This window comes from Eptesicus fuscus, chromosome 9 (assembly GCF_027574615.1).
Source record: "Eptesicus fuscus isolate TK198812 chromosome 9, DD_ASM_mEF_20220401, whole genome shotgun sequence".
Classification (NCBI taxonomy): Eukaryota; Metazoa; Chordata; class Mammalia; order Chiroptera; family Vespertilionidae; genus Eptesicus; species Eptesicus fuscus.
The window spans coordinates 11,652,758-11,676,124 of record NC_072481.1 but is presented as its reverse complement, the minus strand read 5'-3'; the positions used below and the strand labels follow the sequence as shown (position 1 = coordinate 11,676,124).

Genomic DNA, 23,367 nt, shown 5'->3' with positions numbered 1-23,367 from the left:
AGAAGTGGGGAAACCACCTCCCAGATGCCATGGCAATGAACACACGGCTCATTCCCTGGGTAGCACTGCCCTTCTCTTCGCCTTCCCAGGGCTCTCAGGTTGTGGAATGCACTTGGGTCTGGGAGCCACTCAGAGATGGTCCAATATGCTGTAGTGAGAGGCAGCATCTGGGCTAGGCAAAGGCGGGTGCCGGGGTGCTGGGAGGGAGAGCCAGGGAGTCCGGAGGTCAGCAACTTGCTTGTGCATCAAAGGTGTCCAGCCCTCCAGCTGCTGCCACCGGGGCAGGGTCTGAGGATGCTCCCTGTGAAGGGGGTGGCGTGCCCTCGGCCTTGCTGGGTTTCTCGGTTACTCCTTCCAGGTGTCTCATTCCACACTGGGCAGGTGCCGGGCCATCCTGAGCCCCCAGCCACTGTCCACACTGAGCCCCCGACACCAGAATCAGGTTAATCGGGAGGCTGGACAGCCCGGTCCAACCTGGTCGTGTTAGAGGAGGAAAGAGGCCCAGAAAGCAGATGTGACTTGTTCAAGGTCACCCAGACAGTTAGAGCAAGTCCATGGTCACTAAGAGGAAAAGAACTCAGAGGCCCAGAATCTGGGAAAGTCAGAGGAGGGGGAAGCCCCAGCTCCAGGGCACCCAGAGATGCCACTTGCCCAAACTAGTGCCAGGTTCGTTAACCATCCGCCTGACAATCTTTCCATTAATGAATGCCACGCCGGGGCTGGGGCTGCTGCTGCACAGCTGCAGAGTGTTATTTTGGTGATGGCGGTCAGGGGGGAGGAGGGGGGTGGCGGGCGATGACAATGCTGTCCTCACACCTGCTCAAGGCCTTGAGCAAGACAGCCTACAGCCCTTACCCGTCTGGGTGGTGCTGACATTGAGCCAACCTCCCCTTCTGGCATCATGTCCCGCCTAGGGTGGAGGTAGCCACTGGGTTAGTGACTGCCCAGAGGGTGAGAACGGAACAGTGAGCCAAGCAGCTGGCAGGATTTATATTAAGCCTCCAGCCCCGCCCCCTCCCTTGGGGATGGATCCCAGCTTTATGTGAGGGCCTCAAGGGGCTGGTGCAGAGAGGCGCCTGGGAGATGTTGCAGCTCAGCAGGAGGTCAGGGAGGGCTCTTCCTGGGGGTGGGGGTACCACTTCCTGTTGGGGCTGCCTTTTCTCCAGCCTAGTGGGTGTAGGCTGGACCCCTGGGCTCCCTCAGCTCCTGCTGAAGACACGGCATTTCTGAGTCTTCCCGAGGCTGAGATGATGCCAGAGTCCACGTGCTCCACAGGTCTGCGTGGGGCCCTCTGGGTCTCCAGGAAGCGGGAAGCTTGTGCCAGGGCCGTGGGGCCTGGCGGGGCCACTCGATGAGGCGAGATTAAGGCCTTGGAGAGGGGTGTGCGTGTGGGGGGTGTGGACTCAGCCCAGGGCCCCAAGCTGGTGGGCTTCCTTGGTGAGGTCCAGATCTGCCTCCAGGGGAGTCTGTGGGGCTGAGATCGCTGGGCAGCAGCCAGGAGGGAATCTGAGGCTGCAACGCGGATGTCACCACATGGCATCACCAGGGGCCTGAGAGGAAGTCCTCAGGGCCTCTCTGCCTGGGAGCTTCAGGAGTCCTTCATTTCACTGAATAGATCACGGCTCCTGGCTGGAGCTGCTGCCCCAAATGCACTGCAGCCAAGCATGGTTCCCTGTTGCAAAGAAGGCCCCTGTCCCCCACAGTGTGACACGGCTGGACAGCGCCCGCCCCCCCCCCCCCCGTCCCAGAATGCAGCGGACACAGGGTGCCTCTCTAGCCCCTCAGCACGAATGGGTAGAGTGCATTATGTACTTCCTGAAAGTGTGTAAGTTACGTAAAGTGCTGTCTGGTCTCTCCACTGACTTCTGTGACTACATCTATTCTTTTGGGACTGTTTTTGCACAGACAACCGCTTAATTCTAACACCCCAGCTGGCAGGGTGTCTCCCTGTGTCCTGCTCACCTGCTCTTCTTAGCTAGGAAGTCACACATCAATACTAAAATATACCAAGGGCTTCCAGGCCAGAGGAAAAGGCCCCGGTGACTCTTCTATCCAGTGTTGGGGAGGATGGTCCTCCAGTGGGTTTGTAAGCGTGATTTAGGGGTCCTGGGCTGTCACCATGGAGACGAGTGCCTATCCCACAATGCAGCCGGCAGAGGTGGTCTCTCCTGCCTAGCCTATAAGCTTGTAAATCTGGTTACTTGCAGTTTTGGGGTTTGCTCATTCACCCTTTTATTTGAGGGGACACTGGCCACGTGCTCCTCCTCTTGGGGGGACCCAGGTTTAAGTTGTGCTCCCTCTCCACCCCCAGCGGCTGTAACCCCACAGCAGCCCACAGTCCAGGCAGAAAGGAACCTTTGACCCTTCTAGATATCTAGTCCAACCTCACCTCACCCACTGATCTTACAGGGGGGGAAACTGAGGCCCAGACAGGGGGCACGGTCTGGCCTTCAGTTGCACAGCTGGGTGGTAGCAAAGTTGGGATTGAATTCAGGCCTCCTGATTGCTAGTCCAGGGTTCTTTCTAGCAACCAATATATTACAGCTTCCAAAGCTCCCCCCCCAAGGCCCACACGGTCCCCTCCCCGCCCTTCCCTGCCCCAGCCCCCCTACACATAATTCGGGTTATAGCAGAGCATGTTGAACTCCAGGCTCTCGTCCCAGTGCCGCAGGAGCACGAACAGCTGCAGGGCGGCGGCCTTGAGCGTGCCCCGCGTGCGGCCCTCGGGCACCTCCTGCTGCTCCAGCCACGCGCTGGCCTTGGCGGCCACCAGCTCCCACTCAACGAAGTAGGACGCCGAGCTGTGCTCCAGCCACGCCAGGGCCACCACCGTGGCCCACAGCTTCCCTGTGTGTTCTGTCACCGCTCTGAGCTCCCAGCCTGCCTTGTCCCCTGCCAGAGGCTCCTCGGAGAAGGTGTCACAAGAGGGGTGCCGAGACGAGGGGCTGCTCTTAGACTCGGGCTGGCGGGCTGTGAGGGACATTCGGTGGCAGGTGAAGGGCGAGGTCCACTTGAGCTTCTCCATAGGGATGTGGATGGCCTCGCAGAGGGCTTGGTTCATCAGGAAGGCTCCGGAGGCCAGCTGCAGAGACACCTGTGGGTGGGGGAGCCCCTCAGTGGGCCTCAAAGTTTTTAGCCGGTGGAGCCCCAGGCCATGCAAAAGTCTGGGTCCACACAGCCCACCATTCATCTTCTCCAGCTTGACCCCCCTTCCTGGGGGATCTGCGGGGCACCCAGGCCCACTTAGCAGCTCCCTCCTTTATCCCTCAGGCACTCCAAACAGATCCCTCTCCAAGCCCAACGCAACGCCTTCACTCCTATCCTGCCTCGGGCCCATCACGGCCACTGAGACCGTCCTCGGCCATCAAGCCGGCGCTGGGCAGCTCACCGCCCTCTTCCACCCTCCAAGCCAATCAGTTTCCAAGTGCCAACAGGTCTGCTTTCTAAACATCTCTGGAGCCCACCATCCGCCTCCCCGTGTTGTCTCTGCCTCTACTTTCTTCCTCTGTCCCCACCCCCTCATCTTTCCAGCGCCCCGAGGGGTCTTTGTAAAGCACAGATCATGTCACTCTCTGGAGGCCGTCAGTTCAGTGGCGTCAGTTTTCTCTTAGAATAAGTCCCAACCATGATTTCCAAATCACTGGTTCGCCCTTGACTTTTCCTCCTCAAGCCCCTTTCTCCAGCCACCGCTCTCTCTCTCCTCTCTAGGCTGCCAGCTATCACTCCTCGGCCTCCACGTCTCGGCTTGACCTTTATGCTCCTCAGTAAGCCATGCGTCATTCCTCCCCGACCGCAAGCCTGGAGAAGGCGCCCCACCCGGCCTTGCGCTGCCCCACCAACCCGGCTCTCCTACCGCAGCGCCCAAGGAGCAGAACTGCCTGGCTCCTTGTCTGTGTCCCCACGACAGTGCCACGAGCTCAGGGACTATGCTCATCGAGTGCAAGGCGGTCTCCCAGGGCCTAGCACTGCGCCTGGCTCAACGAGTCCTTGTGGAGTGAACCCACGCACAGCGCCCTGCTGCCCTGGATGGTTGGAAAGGCTCCGTGCGCTCGGGTGTGCAGGGCCTGGGGCTGCACAGTGGAACTCCAACACGTCCCTCCCTCCAGCACCGCAGCTCCCCACGCCCCGGCCCGGAGGTGGCAGGCCATGCTCCCTTGCTCCTCAATTCAGAGCTGTCCACGCCACACCTGGGCTTCCCACCCTGCACAGCGTGCTGCGGCGTCTGCAAAGCCACTTGCCAAACACAGTGCCTGTCCGTGGGGTGTGAGTTTTACTCACCTGAGCGTCCTTTCAAGGCTTCTGTTTATGCATTGAAAATCAGACACGTGTAGATGGTGGGGCAGAATGTACAATTCCCGGGAATTTTTCAAAAGGCAGCGGATTGCAAAGATGCTGCTGCCGCTAGCTTTTAGCAACACTCCTAGACCCTGGGTGGGCGTCCCATGCAGACCCCTCTGCCCTGCTGACTACGTGGGTGCGAGGTCTGGGTTTTCTTCCCTTGGGAGGGGGAGGGGGAGGGCTGGAAGGGGGCTCCTGGGAAGGCCCTCTGTGGAGCAGCGGGCGTCTGGGGCACTCACCAGCGGGACGTAGTCGAAGCTCTGGCTCCCCGGCGTCGTCGACTCTGGCGTCTTGGTCAGCGGCTTGCCCAGGAAGCCCCTGGCTGCTTTCGTCAGCAGCCTGGACTTCTTGAGAGTCAGCCTGTGTGGGTGGAGCCAGGGAAGAGTGGCTACAGCTCCCCCCCCCCCCCCCCCACTGGTGTCCCTGGTCATCCCACCCCCAGTGCTCACTCAGCAGCCTCTGAAAGTCAGGCCAGAAGGGATCTGATAGGCGGCTTCCTCCAAGCTCCTCATTTGACAGCTGGAGAAACTGAGGCCTGGGGGGTGCATTTTCCCCGAGGCCCTCCGTGAGTGAGTAACAACCTGGATGAGGACTAGGCTATTTGTTTTTAGGACGTCTTTTAGCCCAGCGGTTAGCGCGTCTCAGGCTGGCCCTCCCAGGGGGTTGTACTTGCAGAGAGACCACATGGTGGGAGCTGAGCCACAAAGGTGGGGTTTTCTGCAGTGGGATACCTGGAGGACAGTGATATCCCTGGACTGGCATGGTTTGGATGGTTCATTTTTGTCTACATGTCAGGCTGGGCCTGCCTTTGGCCTTCCAAGCCAGGGACAGCCCCTGGAAGACGGGGGGTGGGAGAGTGTACCCCAATGGAAATCCCACGTACCTGGTTCCAAACAGGGTCTCAGAGGCCTTCAAGGAAGAAAGGGTGTTGGTGGCCAGACCGTGCAGGGGACCTGGAGAGCCACACAGTGACAGTTGTTGCCTGACAGAGGACCCTGTCCAACCGCTCACTGCCCAGCAGGGGAAACTGAGGCCCAGAGAGGGGCAGGGGCTTGCCTGCGTCCCTAGGGATCTAGGTGAACGTTAGGCTGCTTTCGGTTTATGACCCAGCAGGTAAGGGGAGGGGTGAAATATATGGGCCCATGTGTGTGAAACAGGCCTCCAAGTGCCCTTGGCTGGTGGCCCCTGGCATCTTCCGGAAGGTTCCCTGTTGGGGCAGTGACAGCCTCATGTTAAACCCTCTTGTCCCCGGATGGGGACATTGATTTTCCTTCCCCGGCACACTGCTAGAGGATTCTGAGCAGAGTGAGGTGTTGGAATGGTCAGTTAGGCCTGGCTTCATCACTGACTTGCTGTGTGACCTTGGGCAAGTCACTTTACTTCTCTGAGTCTCAGTTTCCTAGCCTTTAAGTTGGGGATATTCCTATTTATCTTGCACAGGGTTGCACTGAGGAATAAATGAGCCACTGAGGACTTTGTTGGGCTAAGACACTCTCTTGGCCCGAGGTTCAACCACGATCGCTATCTTCATTAAGGGGAGAGCCGGGTGATGTCCACATACCCTCAGAAGCAGCGTACTTCTCTCCGCCCGGGGATGTGGCGTTGCTGGAGGGCACAGCGGGGCTTTCTTCCCCATCTGCAACAGAGGGAAGCCAGTGAGGCCTGAGCCCCTGGCTCTCCCCTTCTCCTCTCCCACCCCTGCCAGGAGAGTGATGGCTGAATTCACAGAACCTGGGGGTGGGCTGGAGAGCAAGGTTAAGTGTTCCATCCCTAGTTGGATGGGCCTTTGTCTTCAAGGTACCACCATTTCTCTGCCGTAAGAGTCAGAATGCTGGGGTTCCAATCCCAACTCCCCCATTGACTAGCTGTGTGACCCTGGCAAAGGGACTTCCTTCATAAGTTTTGATTGCAAATTAGGGGTAATAGTATCTGTCCCACAGTATTATAAGGATTCCGTGAGATAATGCACAGATAGTGCTTAGTGCTTGGCTCGTAGTAAGTGCTCAATAAAACCCTGAGCTACAGACCCATCAGGGAAGCAGGGAGCAGGTCAGGGGCTGAGGGTAGGAGTTGGGGGTTTTTGGGAGAAGAAGGCATGAAGCACCAGGCCTATGTCTCATTGAGGAGGATCTCATGCCAGCTCTCTAGGAGGCACCAGAACATGGCTCTGAGCCTCAGTTTCCCCATCTGTAAAATGGGGGTGATAATTATACATAGTTTGTTCAAAATGTGTAATCAGGGTGGTTAGTCTTAGGATCATTATTTCAAGAGATGGAGAGTGATGGGCAATCCTATATAATAAAGAGCTAATGTGCTAATTCGACCAAACAGCAGAATGACCGTCTGGACGACCTTCCGGATGAAGCCGGGGCTGTGAGGGCCTGCGAGGGCCAGCCAGGGCTGCGAGAGCCAGCTGAGGCAGCCGGGGCTGCGAGGGACGAGCCCCTTGCACGAATTTGGGCCTCTCGTATACTATAAAAGAATAAACCAAATTATGGGAAAAGCTTCATGCACAAATGTGTTCATCAGAGCCTCTGGTCCCCTATGAGACTGTCAGGACTCCATGAGGGCCAAGGAGCTCTGTTTATCACTGGGTGCTCGGGTGGAGTGGGGCAGCATGGGACTGAACTAGTGACTGAGGCAACCAGGAGGCAATTAGCCTGGTGGTTAAACTCCTGGGTTCTGGGGCCAGACAATGCCGGAGTTCAAGTCTTGGCTCTACCTTATATCAGCTGTGTGATCTTGAGTAAGTCACTTAACCTCTCTGAGTCTCAGTTTTCTCATCTCTTAATGGGGACAATAAAAGAAACCAACTCAGATGATTATGAGGAGCCATGGATAACTGGGACAGTGCTCAGCACACAGGAAACTCTTAGTACGTGTTAGCGATTGTTACCCTTGGGGACGGAAAGTGCTTGGGATAGAGGAACAGCCTAGAAACCATAGACACTTGGATCTGAATCAGAGGACAATTGAAAAAAAGGGATTTTCGCCCAGCTGGCGTGGCCCAGTGGTTGAGCATTGACCTATGAACCAGGAGGTCACAGTTCGATTTCAGGTCAGGGCACATGCCTGGGTTGTGGGCTCGATCCCCAGTGTGGGGTGTGCAGGAGGCAGCTGATTGGTGATTCTCTCCAGTCATCATTGATGTTTCTATCTCTCTCTGTCACTCCCTTCCTCTCTGAAATAATAATAAAAAAACGTTTAAAAAAAAGAAAAGAAGAGAAGGGAGTTGTGATTTTGATGGAAGTCATGGGCCACCACTATGGAGGAAGGAAGACATTTCCTCTAGACTGGAGGCTCAGCATGGCTCAGGGAAGAGCAGGTTCCCGGTTTTGGAGGCACTGAAGGAACCAGAGTTGGCAGATCTCTTTAATTCTAAAGAGCTCCTCCACCCCCTCACCCACTGTTCCCTTTTTAACCCGCCAATGTCCGTGAACTTTCTAACCCTCAGGCTAAACATAAATTATGATCTGGGCGTCCAGGCTTGTGGCCAGGCGGGCCCTCCCCTGTCCTCCTCCCTGTGCACAGAGCAGGAGGTCTTCACTGCACACCCGAGGGCGTGAAGAGAGGGGTTAGGACTAGTGCAGCCGCCAGGCTGTCTGTAGAGGGACAGGAAGACAGGCAGGCATTCAGGACGCAGAGGGCTGAAGCCTCCTGCGAATGAGTGCAAAGTCACAAAAAGGCCAAATCACGGACCTTCAAGGACCAAGCTGCAGGCACAACACAATCAGGCGAAGGCGGGAAGGAAGCTTTTGGGAATCCTGAACGAGGCAGATGGTAGGACCCAAACGGATGGACCTGCCTCTTTGCTCCCCACGTCCCCCTGTTTATCAGGTTTTCTGGCATTTGATGCCTGGGAGGACTCAGAGGTTGAAGGCAGGGAACAGTCACCGGGGTTGGCGGACCTTCAGAGGGGACAGGTGAAGGGATGGTGTGGGCACGCGGGCAGGGAGGCCATGCTGCTCCCGGCTCCGAGAGGCTCTCTCAGCAGCGCTGTGTTAAGGCAGCGTGCTTGGGGCATGCTGCAGCCCTCTGCCCAGCTCAGGCCTCAGAGAGCCTGGGAGGCCTGGCCTCACCCTGGTCCTGCAAGGGCCCAAAGTGCAGACTCTGAGTGAGGCCTCCAGAGTCTTGGACATGAGGACATTATCCCATGACTCAGGAGCTCAGGATCCAGAACCCGCCCCAGGTGGCTCTTACTTAGGTTCTGAAATTTGCCAGGTCCTGCTGCCGAGTCTTCCCTGAGCATGGTCTGGGACCGACTGAAGCCAGCCGAGCTGCCCCTCCACTGTTGGTTCAGGGCCCGGGAGCTGGCCATCCGCAGTGCAGCACCTTCGTGAGGACAGGAGAAGGGGTCAGGTGGGTACAATTGTGCCAGTCCTTTGCCTCCTTCCCAAGCTGGCAGGAAGGATTCTGGCTTTAGTCTGTCAATTATCCAAAGACAGAGGAGGCATTGTACAAGGTGAGACCAGGAGCTTTGGAGCCAGAATGACCTGGGTTTGAACCCCAGCCCCATCTTTTAGTAGCTAGATGGGGTGCTAACCACTCTGAGCCTCAATTTCCAGATCTGGAAAATGGGGACAATAATACCGACCTTGCTAGGTAAATACTACTGCTGAGAGATAATGTTCAGAAAGCAGCAATGCTTTCTAGTTAGTCTAAAGGCTGGCTTTCTCACGAACACCCCATTTCCTTTCACTCCCAGTTTGCTGTCTCAGAGACCCAGGTCCCATGCCCCCTGCCACAGGCAGGTCCCTGCAGTCCCAGGGCATCACCAATGGGGGATGGATGGAAGAGAGATGAAGCTACACCACCCACGTGTGTTTTGGGGAACCCACTCTATGAGAACACTAGTCTGTAAGTTATTCTTTAAAAAAACTACAAGAGTTCTATTGGGCAATGCATATTGAAGAAGCTGCATACTATGGTCCATTCTCTGAGCCTCCTGATGTATATTAACATCCCAAAGGCTCCAAGAGGCTCTGCTGTGAAGAAAGCTTTTGAGCTTTATTCAGTTCAGTGTTTCCTGAACTGGTATTTAGTTCAGTTTCTTCCTGATCTGGTATTTTTTATTAAAATATTTTTAAAAAATTGATTTATAGAGAGAGAGGAAGGCAGAAGGAGAAAGAGAGTGAAACATCAATGTGAGAGCAAACCCCTACTGGGGTTTGAGCCCACAACCTGGGCATGTACCCTGACTGGGACTCAAACTGGCAACCTTTCAGTGCATGGGATAATGTCCAACCAACTGGGCCACACTGGCCAGGGCTGGTATTTCCTGTTTTTGTGCTGAATGGCCATTGATGGGATGGGGAACTAGGGTTCTAGTTTCCTGGATCACAACTTTGGGAAGTGCTGATCAGACCTTTGGGGATGGCGGGATGGTCTCCATACCTCCCAGACTGTGGCTACAGATGCCAGGAGGATGGTCAGAGGTGGGTGGGAGGGACAGACATCTTGAATAAGCATGTCATTCAGAATGACAAGGCCCAGTGAATAAGAATGGCCAGTGGAGCCACAGCTGGCTGCTGGCCAGAGCCTGAGCCGAGAACAATGACTATAAATGAAAGGGGTGCAGGGCACAGGAGGAACGAGGAAAGGCACATTTTGTTTCCAAACACAATTCTTTCAGGAGGTCTGCTAAAAAAAAAAAAAAAGAAACCACAAAGGACAGGAAAAAGTAATCCAGGAGATGAAGAGAACAAATAGTTCACAAACGTGAAAAGCATCTCACACAAAAACTAAAAACTAAAGAAATTCCCCAAAGAGAGTCTTTCCTCACTATCAGACTGGCAGGGTTTAGAAAGAGAAACAACAGTCACAGTTGGCATCGGAATAACTTTTGGGGCTGGGCGGGTTTGGTAACATCCAGCACAGTTGTAAATGGGCAATCTTGATATGCAATCTGACTTCTGAGAGTTAATTAACCCTGAACAGATAACCAGACAGGTGCACAAAGATGTTCTTTGCAGCATCATTTACAATAATCGCAAAGGGAATAAACGGAAGGTCTAATAATGATGGGCTGGTTCAGTAGGTTCTGATAAACCTTTAGAGGCAGTTGGAGAGGAGCGGGGTGAGCAGAGACTCTGGAGCCAGATCCCTGGGGTTCAAAGCCTGCTTCTGCCCTTACTGCCATGTGACCTTGGACAAGTTACTTAATTAACCCCCTCTGCCTCTGTTTCCCCATCTTTAAAATGGGGGTAATAGTATCTACCTTGCAGAGTTGGTCTGAGGTTTAAATGATTATCTACACTAATAAAAGAGTAATATGCTAATTAGACCGGGAGATTTTCTGGAGACCTTCCGGATGTCCTTCCGGACAAAGCCGGGGGCTTGGCTGGCCTGCAAACTGTCCCCAAATGGCCCTCAGCCCCTCACCCAGGCTGGTCACGCCCCCTATCGGAGACCCTCACCCTGAAGCGGGTGTCGCCAGCCTGAAAACAGCCCTCAGCCCCTTACCCAGGCTGGCCACGCCCCCCAGTGGGAACCCTCACCCCATGGGGGCGTGGCCAGCCTGCAAACGGCCATCAGCCCCTCGCCCCCCAGCAGGGACCTCCCACCCCGATGGAGGCATGGCCAACCTGCAAACTGCCCCAGGCCTCCTTGCCCAGGCCAGCCCCGCCCCCCAAGGGGACCCCCACCCTGATCTGGGACTCCCTTCAGGGCAGACCAGCCAGCCCCCACATGTGGACCAGGACTCTATCTATACTAATAAAAGGGTAACATGCTAATTAGACTGGGAGACCTTCCGGATGTCCTTCCAGACAAAGCCATGGGCCGAGGCAGAGGCAGTTAGGGGTGACCAGGCCAGGGGGGAGGGCAGTTGGGGGTGAGCAGGCCGGCAGCAGGGGCAGTTGGTGGTAATCAGGCTGGAAAGGTGGGCAGTTGGGGGTGAGAAGGCCGGCAGGGGGCGGGGGGAGTTGGGGGTGAGCAGGCCGGCAGGCAGGTGAGTGGTCAGGAGCCAGCGGTCCCAGATTGCGAGAGGGATGTTTGACTGTGGGATTGGGCCTAAACTGGCAGTCGGACATCCCCTGAGGGATCCCAGATTGGAGAGGGTGCAGGCCAGGCTCAGGGACATCCCTCCCCCATGCACGAATTTCATGCACTGGGCCACTAGTATATACACATCCATATATCCATCCATCCCATATCTATATATCCATCCATTCCTGTCAAATTGACTATTATGATTAGTATCTTTCCACAGGAGGAAACACTGATTCACCTTCACACCCATATTTCATAAGGTACAGCACATATTGATATGATCCAATTCATGCAGAATTATGTTTCTTTTTATTTCTCTATGGAGATATCCATAGAGAGAAGCCTGGAAGGGTGGTCACCAAGGAGGTAATCAGAACTCATCTCTGGATGCCTGTCACTTCTAGTCACTTCTATTTATTTTCTGACTTTCTACATTTTGGAATTTTCTACAGTGAGCACATACATTGTCCGAACTGGGAACATTCCGTGAAGCCATGCTTCTTTGGTGGGAATGAGGGAGTGGGATGGTTTCACAGGCTCTGTGCCCAGTGGTGGCTACACCACCTGCTTTTGGGGTCTTTATGCTTCTAGGCCCTTCTGTGCACCCTACCCTGCAGCTCTGCCCCTTTAGGTCCCAGCCACCTCCTCCAGCCCCCGGGGGCTGCCTGGCCACGCCCCTGCCTTACCGGAGCTGGGGTAGGCCACCACGGTGGGCAGGTACAGCCTCTGGCTCACGTCCACAGGCACGTAGGCGGTGTACTTGCTGATGATGTTGCAGGCCTTGCTGGTGTGCACGGCGTTCACCTGGTAGCGGCGGCTGGATCCTGCGGAGGGAGAAGCTGGGGTCACTCTGTGGACGCAGAACATTCTCTCCCACACAGAAGAAGCTCCGGAAGCCAGAGGGAAGGCTGGACCAGTGGTCCCATCTTTAGGATGAAATAAGCCCTTCAAACCAAGGGGTTTCCAACTTGCCGATGAAGAACATAAAAAACCCCCAAGATTGTTATCCTCCATTATCACTTCATAAAATAAGGGTGTTTTAATGTAAAAGAGGTAAGACACCTAAGAATGAAAAAGACATTACTGCCCTAAATAACTAGTGTTATTAAAAACAATCAAAGCCATCTGTGTTGTCTGCATTTCCTATGTTCAGTTCGTAGCTGTCTGCTGAGACTCTTGCTGCAGGACTTCATAGCATCCTGGCTGAGTGGGGGCCACTGGTCTGGCCCATTGGGCAATTTTGCACAGAAGGTTGGAAACCAGAGAGGGAGAGCGGCAAGCACGGGGTCACACAGCGAGGTAGTAATGGGTCGAGATCGGGACTGAGTGGTGGTCTGTCCCCGAAGCCCAAGCTCTTTCCACTCAGCAAGTTAGCAGTCTCGGTGGCTTGCCACCTCCAAAAGGCTGTGTGAGGAGCCAAGGACATGCAGAATGGACACGTTTTGTAAACTGTAAGGTGAAGTGCTCATGGGGAAAAAGTAACATATTATACAATGTTAAAATAAAAACCAAACAGAGCTCAGCCTTGAAAATTCCCTGAGCAGACAAAACCAGTTTCATTATACAAACAAAGTTTAATTTAGCTCATTTTGCAAGACTAACGTGACCTGGGTCATTTCTTGCTTGTGCCTCTGAGACTTGAACTGTTTCCCAAGGTTAATGTAAGGTAACTGCTGAAAATTTCAACTTTATAACCAATCACCATGAAGAATTAACTGTCACTGCTTCATCATTCTATAAGCTGCTTTATGATAATACTAGTGGCCCGGTGCACGAAATTTGTGCACGGTGGGGGGGGGGGGGGGTGTCCCTCAGCCTGGCCTGCACCCTCTCCAATCTGGGACCCCTCAGGGGATGTCCGACTGCCGGTTTCAGACATCCCTCTTGCCAGGATCACTGGCTCCTAACCGCTCACCTGCCTGCCTGCCTGATTGCCCCTAACCACTCTGCCTGCCAGCCTTCTCACCCCCAACTGCCCACCCCCAACTGCTGCCATTCCCCCCGCCCCCCCGCCGGCCTGATCACCCCCAACTGCCCTCCCCTCCTGGCCTGATCACCCCTAACCGCCTCTGCCTCCATGGCTTTGTCTGTAAGGACGTCCGGAAGGTCTCCCGGTCTAATTAGCATATTACCCTTTTATTAGTATAGATACCCCTGAGCTTCATTCCTTGTGTTGGTTTGGGTGCTCTTGATTTGCAAACTGTCTTTTCGGTGTGTGTGCAATAAGTTTTTACTAATGACTACTTCAGTGATTCATTGGTTTTACTCCTGTTATTTCTGAAGTATTCACAACAATACAAATAATATAAAATATAAATCATATTATGTAAATAAAGCATAAATTATAACAAATAATATAAATATTTTCTATTTATATCTCTGTCTCGTCTTCAAGTGGACTCCATCAGGATCCCAGGACTCACTTTTTAAGAAAAGTTTGCCCCAATTCCTGAGCTAAATGAGCTCCCCCACCACCCTGGTTATACAATCTCTTGTATCCCTGTATTTCTTCTTAATAGCACTTAGGACAAATGCGGTATTAATTGTGTCTATACTTGTTTGATTAACGCTGCCTCTCCTGCTAGTCTGTGTCAACACTGGTAAGGGCAGGGATGCCCTGGTCACTGTGCTCAGCCCCAGGGCTGGCCCCGGAAGGGGCCTTGATGAGTGAGTGGGCCGAGTAGGTCTAGGGCAGTGGTTCCCAATGTGGGGCACCCCCCCCACAGGGAGGCAATTTGATTTTTAAGGGGGGCAATTCGAGAATGAGTTATTAACAGTGAATTTTTTGCATTTCTTATGGTTCTAGGGGCCTCATATACAGTATATAAGTATATATTGTGACATGTTTATGCATTTCAGTTCTCTAGTATGTTTTGAAACTTTATTTGCTATTTTTTTCATATCACTTCCTATTATTATTATTATTATTATTATTACTTTTTTTTTTAAACAATTTCTTAGTGATTTCTTCCTCAGTACTTCAACCATCCTTTCAGTCTTTTATTCGTCTCTTTCATGGATGCCATGTTCTTTGGAAGCTTGTTTAGACCAAGTTAATGGCCTTTTAGGCTTCCTCCACGTGAATAGGAGTTCACTTTTTGAATAATAAGAATTACATGTCATGGGGTTGGGAGGGGGATCAGGATTTTAAAGATGCTTAGGCGGGGCATGGCCAAAAAAAGGTTGGGAACCGCTGGTCTAGTGGGTTCTGTGGGAAGGTAGGTGTGGTCCCAGAGGGGCAGAGCAGGTGGAATAGGGCTCTGCCTTAGAGGGCGCTGCGGGGAGAAGGTTGGGAAGTGAGGAGGGGTGGAGGACTAGTAGCAGAGGGCACGGAGGGAGGAGAGAAGACAGATCATAGGGTGAGGGTGGGAGGGCTGGAGGAGCCCAGGGCTGGTGGGAGGAGACAGGCTCCCGGAGGCAGGGGGATGGGGGCAGATACCGAAAGGGATGGAGCCCTGGGGTGCGTGTGTGTGTGTGTGTGTGTGTGTGTGCATGTGTGTGTGTGTGCGTGTGTGTGTGTGTACACACGTGCTGGGGGCCAGGAGGCACCTGGAAGCTGCGATGCTTTGGGGAGTTGGAGCATTGGGCGGTGGCAGGTCTGTGGGGAGAAGGGACACGCTGGAGCTGGAGCCGGAGGGGGGGCGGGGGTGAGCGGATCATGGGGGTGGGGTTAGTGGGCGGGGCGCTGGGCGGGGCTTGCGGAGGGGGCGGGGCTCGGAGGCCAGGAGGCGGGCGCTCACCTTGCTCTATCTCGCCCTCGCGCTCCGCCAGCTGCTCGAAGTCCCGGATGATGGCGCGGGCCGCCAGGTGGTGGAAGGTCTCCCTCCACAGGTCGGCGTCGCGCTCGCTGCCCGGCTCGTGGCCCGGGGGCTCCAGCTCGAAGCTCACCTCCCACTGTAAACGCTGGCTGTCGCGCAGGCCCTTGACCACGGCCTTGCCCAGCACGGGGTCTGGGGTGGCTAGCCTGCCGGTGCTGGCCTGCGGCTCCCAGGCCGGGGAGGTCTGGGTCTCGAAGGAGGAGGGTTGATGGAACGGCTCTGTGGGCGGAGGGACAAGACAGTGCTCTGAACTGGGGGACAGGGAGCCAGCCCCCCAGGGGACATCATCCGTTTCCAGGGCACAAACACCCCTAAGCAAATACAGCACAGCACCCCACCCCCCCTCCCAGGGATCTGGAAACTCCTTTCTGAGAACAGGTGGGGCGGCATGGGCTTGTCCCCAAGAGTGGGGCAGACGCACCTCCCAGGAAGCCAGGACCTGGGGGGTCAGGTAGGATGGGGTGAGGCACTCCTCAGGGAGACGCGTGGTGGGGGACAGGCAGCCCAAGGGCCAGGTTGACTGGGAAAGAGTGGGGTTAGTGAGGTCCTCAGGGAGAGAAGGGGCCACAGCAGACGCCCCCCAGCCCCCAAGGGGCACAGGCATCTGTCCTGTGGGCCTGCCATCGGAAGTCAGGCCATAGCCAAGGCGTCCTCCCTGTTCCCAGTCAGGCCCGGGACCCTGAGGACACTTACCCAGGTCCCCGGGGCTGAGGCTGTCCGAGGCAGGCTTCAGGCTGTACCCAAGATCCAGCTCCCTCATGGGGCTCCAGGCCTGGGTCTCCTGGTCAGAGGGCACGAAGGGCTGGCAGCCTTGGGGCAGCAGAGAGGGCCTGCGGGCCCCGGGGCCCCGGAGTTTGGGGCCCTGGCACAGGTCCCAGCCATTGTTCAGGAAGGGCTAGGAAGGCAAGAGGAAGATGAGGAGGCTGGGCCCCTCCCCTCCACCCCAGCCACAGCTCTCTCCGGGGGCATCCCAGCTCCCCCTGGAGTAGCCAAGGACAAACTCTCCACTACCCATGAGAAATGTCAACATGAATAATCCCAAACCATGGATGAAGTCCAAACCCCGGAAGACCATGGAAAATCACATACCATGGATAATCTACACTCACTTATTTTTGCCATAAAGTTTAAAACGTTTGCGCGTGTTTAAAATTAACCCTTTCCTTAGGTCTTCTCATAGGTCATGTTTAAAAGGTCTTTCCCACTAAAAAAAAAAAATAAAAAATTCCTGTAGAATTTTTGTGATATTTGTTTGTTTGCTTAAATCTTTGATTCACATGAAATTTATTTTCGTGTAAGGAAATGGGAACCAGCCTTTTCGTTGGTCTTTTGAATCCTAGCTCCGCTTATTGAATACGGTTCATTTATGGAGTCTCTAGGGTTTATCCGTTCCCCACCTCTACGCCGACAAAGCTCTCATGCACATTTGGTGTTCTTTCTGGGCTTTCTGTTCTGTTTTGCGGACTTAATCTGTCTATTCTTGTGCTGGTACAAAAAGAAAACATCAAAAGGCCAGGGGTAAACTGGGAAGTATATTTGCAACATGCATGACAAAGCTCATTTTCAAGAAAATGCTCTTATAAATCACTGGTGGGGGTGGAGAGACACTCGATAAAATAATGGATTAAGGGCATTTACAGCCAGTTTACAGGAAAAGTATCCAATAAACCCATGAAAACATGCCCAGCTGCTTGAGTGTTGCTCTAAATGAAAATGAATTACAGTCCTGGCCAGGTGGCTCAGTTGGTTGGAGCATCATTCAAGGGTTCGATTCCCAGTCAGGGCACATACCTAGGTTATGGGTTCGATCTCCAGTTGGGGTGCATATGGGGGGGGGGGTAACGGATCAATGTTTCTCTCTCACATCGATGTTTCTCTCCCTTTCTTAAACCAATAACAATATATCCTCGGGTGAGGATAAAACAATGAAATGAAATGAATTATGATTTCCCTCATTTTCCAGACTAGAAAATATGTAAATGTCTGGTGACACGCAATGTGGTCAATGGGGAGATGGGGGTCCCCCATGGACTGTTGGTGGGAGTGTGCATGACGTGTGCTTGTGGAGAACGAGGCAGCCCCGTGCTAGCTGTCAACATTAACAAGGCCCACGCTCCCTGGACCCAGCGAATCCACCTTTAGGAACTGAATCCTGTGGAAATACACAAGGTTGCAAATATCTATGTACAGGTACTGTATCTTTGTTGCAGTATTGTTTGTTAAAAAAAAAGATTTTGTGAATATCTGGAAACTCTCTGAATGTACTTCAGTAAGATTGGCAAGTAAGTTATGGTACGTCCATGTGTGGGAACGCCACACAGCACTGCAATAAGACAGGCAGCTTCTTAAAAACTAATTTGGGAAGATGTCTAAGAGGAAACACTAAAAAATTTGCAACTCTTCTGTATTCTGATCATGGAAATGGTTACATGACTATTCATTTGTCACAACTCATACACCAAAAAGAGTAATTTTACTGTCTATATAAAAGTGAATTAAGATATTAGAAAAAAAATGAAATCAGATCACCATACACAAAAACAAACTCAAAATGACTAAAGGACTTAAATGTAAGATGGGAAACCATAAAAACCCTACAAGACTCCATAGGCAGCAAAATAGCAGACATATGTCGTAGCAATATCTTTACCGACACAGCTCCCAGGGCAATGGAGACTAAGGAGAAAATAAACAAATGGGACTACATCAAAATAAAAAGCTTCTGCACAGCAAAAGAAACCATCAACAAAACAACGAGAAGGCCCACTGCATGGGAGGACATATTTGCCAATGTTATATCAGATAAGGGTTTAATCTGCAAAATTTACAGGGAACTCATACAACTTAACAAAAGGATGATAAACGATCCAATCAAAAAATGGGCAAAGGACTTAAATAGACACTTTTTGAAAGAGGACATATAGAAGGCTGAGAGACATATGAAAACATACTCAAAGTCACTAATCATCCAAGAGATGCAAATCAAAACAACAATGAGATACCATCTCACACCTGTCAGAATGGCTATCATCAACAAATCAACAAATGACAAGTGCTGGCGAGGATGTGGAGAAAAAGGAACCCTCGTGCACTGCTGATGGGAATGCAGACTGGTGCAGCCACTGTGGAACACAGTATGGAGTTTCCTCAAAAAACTAAAAATGGAACTCCCATTTGACCCAGTAATCCCACTTCTAGGAATATATCCCAAGAAACCAGAATCACCAATCAGAAAGGATATTATGTACTCCTATGTTCATAGCAGCACAATTTACAGTAGCTAAGATTTGGAAACAGCCTAAGTGTCCATCAGCAGATGAGTGGATTAGAAAACTGTGGTACATCTACACAATGGAATACTACACCGCTATAAAAAAGAAGGAACTTTTACCATTTGCAACAGCATGGATGGAACTGGAGAGCATTATGCTAATCGAAATAAGCCAGTCAGAGAAAGATAAATATCACATGATCTCACTCATATGTGGGATATAATGATCAACATAATTTGATGAACAAGAATAGATCCAGAGACAAATGGCAGGGGAGAGGGCGGTTAGTGAGCAACCAAAGGACTTATATGCATGCATATTAGCATAACCAATGGATACAGACACTGGAGTGGTGGGGGCTTGCCTGGGGTGGGGAATGGCTGGAGGGGGGTCAGTCGGGGAAAAAGGAGACATATAAAACTTCAGACAATAAAAAAAAGATATTAGAAAAGTAATTTGGAGGGAAGTTTGTATATGTGATTATTTAAAACATCTACATATGTTGTGTACGTGTGTGTGTGTGTGTGTGTGTGTGTGTGTGTGTGGTATTTCTGGAAGGAAACACTTAAAACCAAGTGGGTCGGGGTACCTTTCTTTTTACTTTATACCAGCTGAACTGTTTGAGGGTGTGATTTGCACACTCTGAATATGTTTGTAATTAAAGAATACTAAATTAATTAAAAATGAATTTTGTGTCTCTGGCAACATTTGCATTGCCTGATAGGAGATGAGGGCGCAAGGGCACTTACTAGGTGTAACAGAGAGAAAAAGTGTTTCTTAGTCTTTTAGGCCAGCAGCTAACGGGGTGGTCTTTTTCATCACGATCAAGTGTTTATTGGGAAGGGACTGTGCTCCCCATTAGATGGGGGCTCCTTGGGGCAGGGGCTGAGGTGCTCCTTCCTGTCTCCTCTGGACCTGAGGTCCTGGGATGGTACAAGGGTGTGGGAGAAGACTGGGACTGGTCACTTCTGGGATGGCCTCAGTGGGAGCTGGTACCCAGCCAGGGCTGCTGCGTCCCCGCGGGTCCCTAAATTCTCCTCCCTCATCAGAGACTAGGATTCCTCTCACCTTTGCCCCACCATCACCGCCACATTGAGAAACAAGCTGCTACAGTTTCCATGGCAGTAGACTAGTCTCATATTTCAGCCCTTCAGCCAGCCAAAGGCTGTAGGGAGTGTATACATGTGTGCACATGTTGTGTTGGGGAGAATCAGATTGGGGAAGAAGCCAAGCAGGGGATGGGGCAGAGATGAGCAAAGATGGCCAAAAGCAAGTAGGAGAGAAGAGAAGCCACACTGCTCAGAGCTCTCACTAATCAGACCTGCATTTAAAGGACACCTACTGTGTGCCAGGCGCTGCACCAGGCATTTGATCTCTTAATCACCCGATGCCTGGAAGAGTCCTCCACTTACAGTTGGCTCTCAGTACATATCTGTTGATGGCTGTGAGCTCAACCACCCGCACAAGCTATTCTCCCCATTTCATAGATGAAGAAATGGGGGCTCAGAGAGGTTAGGTAACATGTTTGAGGAGCAGAGTCTGCCTGACTCCAAGGTCAGTGTTTTCCAACTGCATCCCTGGCTAAGGACAGAGAAGGACCTCAGGGACAAGGTGGCAGTGTCTCTGCCCCTGGGGAGCGTGGGGGCTTATGTGTCTGTGGAGGCGGGGATGGATGGAGGTTGTGGGTGGGCATGGGGAACGAAAGGCTGCTTCTCTGGAACCACAGACTCACCCTGACGAAGCTACATAAAGCCCATTCTTGAGAAAATGGGGTAAGGCGTGCAGATAATACCAGACCCCAGTTTGGTTTAGGACAGTGTTTCTCAAACTGGTGATTTTGCCGCCCTCCCCCAGGGACATTTGGCCATGTCTACAGACGTTTTTAGTTGTCATCACTGGGGGGGGGGGGCGGGATGTAACTGGCATTCATTTGATAGAGGCCAGGGATGCTGTCAAATTTCTACAATTTCTACACAAAATCGCCCCACAACAAAGAACTATCACGTCCAAGGTGCTGAGGCCGAGAAACTGGTCTAGCTGGACAGGGGGCAACTGGCCCTGCTGTGGCTGTAGCGCTGAGATCATCCCTGCCCTGGGTGGATGCACCACCCTTGGTATTTGCAGAAGGCGCAGTGTGTGATGGAGAGGGGAGCAAGAGCTTTGCAGGAAGTGGGCCATGGGTTTTAGTCTCCTGACAAGCTGTGTGACCTTTAACCCTTAATTTCCACACCCCCTCCTTTCCCAGGGGTGCTATAAAATCAAATGAGAGAATAGACGGGGAGGCTCCTTGACAACTGGGAAGTGCTGTGTGCAGAGAACTGGGGATGTCATTGGCCAATGGGTATCATTGTAAGGAGGGGTCACTGAGGGTCAGGCAGATGAAGGGAGAGGTGACTCGCTTCTCAGTCAGTTGTAGGCAGGCTCCATCCTTCCGGTTGAAGCAGGAGACACAGCTCGCCCCTACCCATAGCCTCCCTCAACTCCACCCTGTCCCGCCCGGGTACCTGCAAATCAATCTGTCTTGGCGGGGCATCTGGGCTGGCCTGGTTGATGAGGTCCTGCAGCTTGGCTTTCCGCAGCGGGTATCTCCTGGCAGCCATCGTGGGGTCGCTGACCGTGGTGGCCCTCGGGGAGGGCTTGTGGATGGTGATCTGGTTGGTGCTATATGCCCGCCGTCGCTGGGAGAGGCCCACACCTGGACAGGGGTGGTGATAGGGGAGCCACCAGAGTGCAAGAAGAGGACAGCGGGCAAAGAGGGAGGGGCTTGCATACCCTTTCATGCTTGGAAACGTCTCGAGCTTTCCACTGCTCACCTACTGAAATACGTTTGGGTGCCTCACCTCACCTGGCATTGAAAGCCCGGCCTACCCGGGCCCTGATCTATCACCCAGCGACTCTCCTTTCTGTTCCCTTTTCAGGGTTCCATGTGCTCCAAGCATAGTAGCTGAGGAACCAGCTGTGGATGTATTTTCTAGGTGTCACACCTCCACACCTTTGCTCAGGCAATGTCTGCTGCCCAGAACCTCCTGTGGCCCCTGTCACTCTGCTTCCCCTCAGAACTAAGTCCAATTGTATCCCTCTCACCAGATGGAGAGCTTCTGAAGAACAGGTGCCACGTTGGAGTCACCTTTGCTGCTCCCACTGTGCTCAGTACTAAGCCGGGGTAGGTGATCAGTAAATACCCTCTGAGTGGACACTAAAACCATAAAGTGGCTTTGGAGGCAGACAGGTCTACTCTCTCTATCTGTACGCGACCTCTTTCCAGTTCCACGGGCGCAGCCAAGTGACTGAAGTTCCCTGTCTCAGTTTCCTCATCTGTAGAATAGGCGGTAGCCACCTCTGCAGCTGCTAACTATTCAACGCGGTTGTTTGTATAAAGCGGTTAGCACATAGTAAGTGCTCAGTAAAATGTAGCAATCATAGCTTCTGGAGAAGTGAGCGAGGCACAAAGAGTGGCAGATTTACCAGGAGTGGTGGTGGGGTCGCCGCTGGATGGCCGGGCATCCGTGGCTTGCCTCAGGTTGAGCGGCTCCCCCAAGCTCTTGGCACAATTTGCATTGTCTGAGCCGGGCCCCTCATCCTGTGAATGGTAGAAGACGGAGCTGCTGGACTCCTGAGACTGCAGCATGCTGTACCGTCTCCTCTTGTCCTGGAGGAAGGGAGAGAAGGAAGGCTGGGAATTAGGCTAGCTGGCAGGCAGGACATCCACGGAGCAGCAAGCAGTGTGAGACACGGTGGTGCAGAGTCCATGTCAGAACTGGAATAATAAAGAAAGTGTCTTGCTAGCTTGGAGAATTTAGGCAGACTTCTGTTCATGAGGTGGTGAATGAAAATTACTTCCTATCACTTACATTGTTTATATTTTAAATTATATTCTTTATTACATTTTTTTAAAAAGGTAATTCTAAATGCCACTGCTGTCTCCAAATAGGTTAACGAAATGCACAGAACGAACCGTCTGTTCCTCCCATTCCATTCTCCACAGTATACACATACATATAAAACACAAAGGCTTTTGGGGATCATTTTTGTTTTACAAAAACTGGACCATATTACTTTATATTTAGCAGTATCTTGAACTTTGCACTTTAAGCATTTTGGAAATCCTGCATGTCAACTGTTCTTTTCAACATTAGATTGTGCAATATTCTACCACCCCTATGGTTAAGCATTCACTTTGTGGCTGTATTTATATTTACATTTAATATTTTATCAGTCAAAAAGTCAACATGTCATCCATTGATGAATAAAAGGTGGTGACAGAGGATACAAAAAACACAAATAGAAAATGCTGTTAACCTTCATTCCTTCAACAGTAAGTCGGGCCTGATCAGACAAGCAAAGTATAAATCACCTGGTGTAGGAAAGAGGACAGCGTAGAAAAGGAACAAATGAGTAGAAAATCACCTTAAAAAATCAGTTCAATTAAAATAAGTATGTGAGACCATAGTGTCTTATGGTTCCTATTATTGTTGATCTACTAGATAATAGTTTGGGAGCTCTGGGGAGGGTATGAATACCTTTGGACTAGAAAAAGAAGTTTATGAAGTCCTGGAATTTACAAGAGAAAATTAGAAATCTAATTGACCAGTTCAGTTGTACAAATTGTTGTCCTCTCTCAATGATTAAGTTTATTTGATGAGAAATTCATATTCTTGCTATAAAATCATTTGTAATCATGTCCTTCACAATATTTCCCTGCTTCGTGTAACATCAAGCGACATTTTGAGAGGAGCAGCATTAATATGTGGCCATAGTTTTTGCCATCACAAAAAATGCTACAATGAATCCTTGGACATAACTCCATTATATCACTTTATTTCTGTTAGATCTTTCGAAGGGATGTCTAGGTTGAAAAGTTATGTCTTTCTAATTTCATTAGTTATTTGTAGATTGTGTTCCATGGCCTGGCAACTATAAGCCCAGATCCAATTCTTCCCTTCCTGCCA

General features: G+C 51.9%; 1 protein-coding gene across 1 annotated transcript in view; it reads right to left on the bottom strand.

Moving 5' to 3' along the window:
* Window positions 1-2,220: 2,220 nt before the first annotated feature.
* The window catches only part of VWA5B1 (von Willebrand factor A domain containing 5B1), a 45,489-nt gene continuing 24,342 nt past the window's right edge, over window positions 2,221-23,367 (bottom strand). Inside the window, exons 13-22 of the mRNA XM_028155437.2 lie at window positions 21,884-22,067; window positions 20,923-21,113; window positions 15,840-16,041; window positions 15,069-15,365; window positions 12,015-12,152; window positions 8,539-8,670; window positions 5,900-5,974; window positions 5,222-5,291; window positions 4,578-4,698; window positions 2,221-3,094 (exon numbers count right to left, since the gene is read on the bottom strand). Coding sequence (XP_028011238.2) covers window positions 2,609-3,094; window positions 4,578-4,698; window positions 5,222-5,291; window positions 5,900-5,974; window positions 8,539-8,670; window positions 12,015-12,152; window positions 15,069-15,365; window positions 15,840-16,041; window positions 20,923-21,113; window positions 21,884-22,067 — 1,896 coding nt within the window. The 3' untranslated portion in view covers window positions 2,221-2,608. The remainder of the gene's footprint in view (window positions 3,095-4,577; window positions 4,699-5,221; window positions 5,292-5,899; window positions 5,975-8,538; window positions 8,671-12,014; window positions 12,153-15,068; window positions 15,366-15,839; window positions 16,042-20,922; window positions 21,114-21,883; window positions 22,068-23,367) is intronic.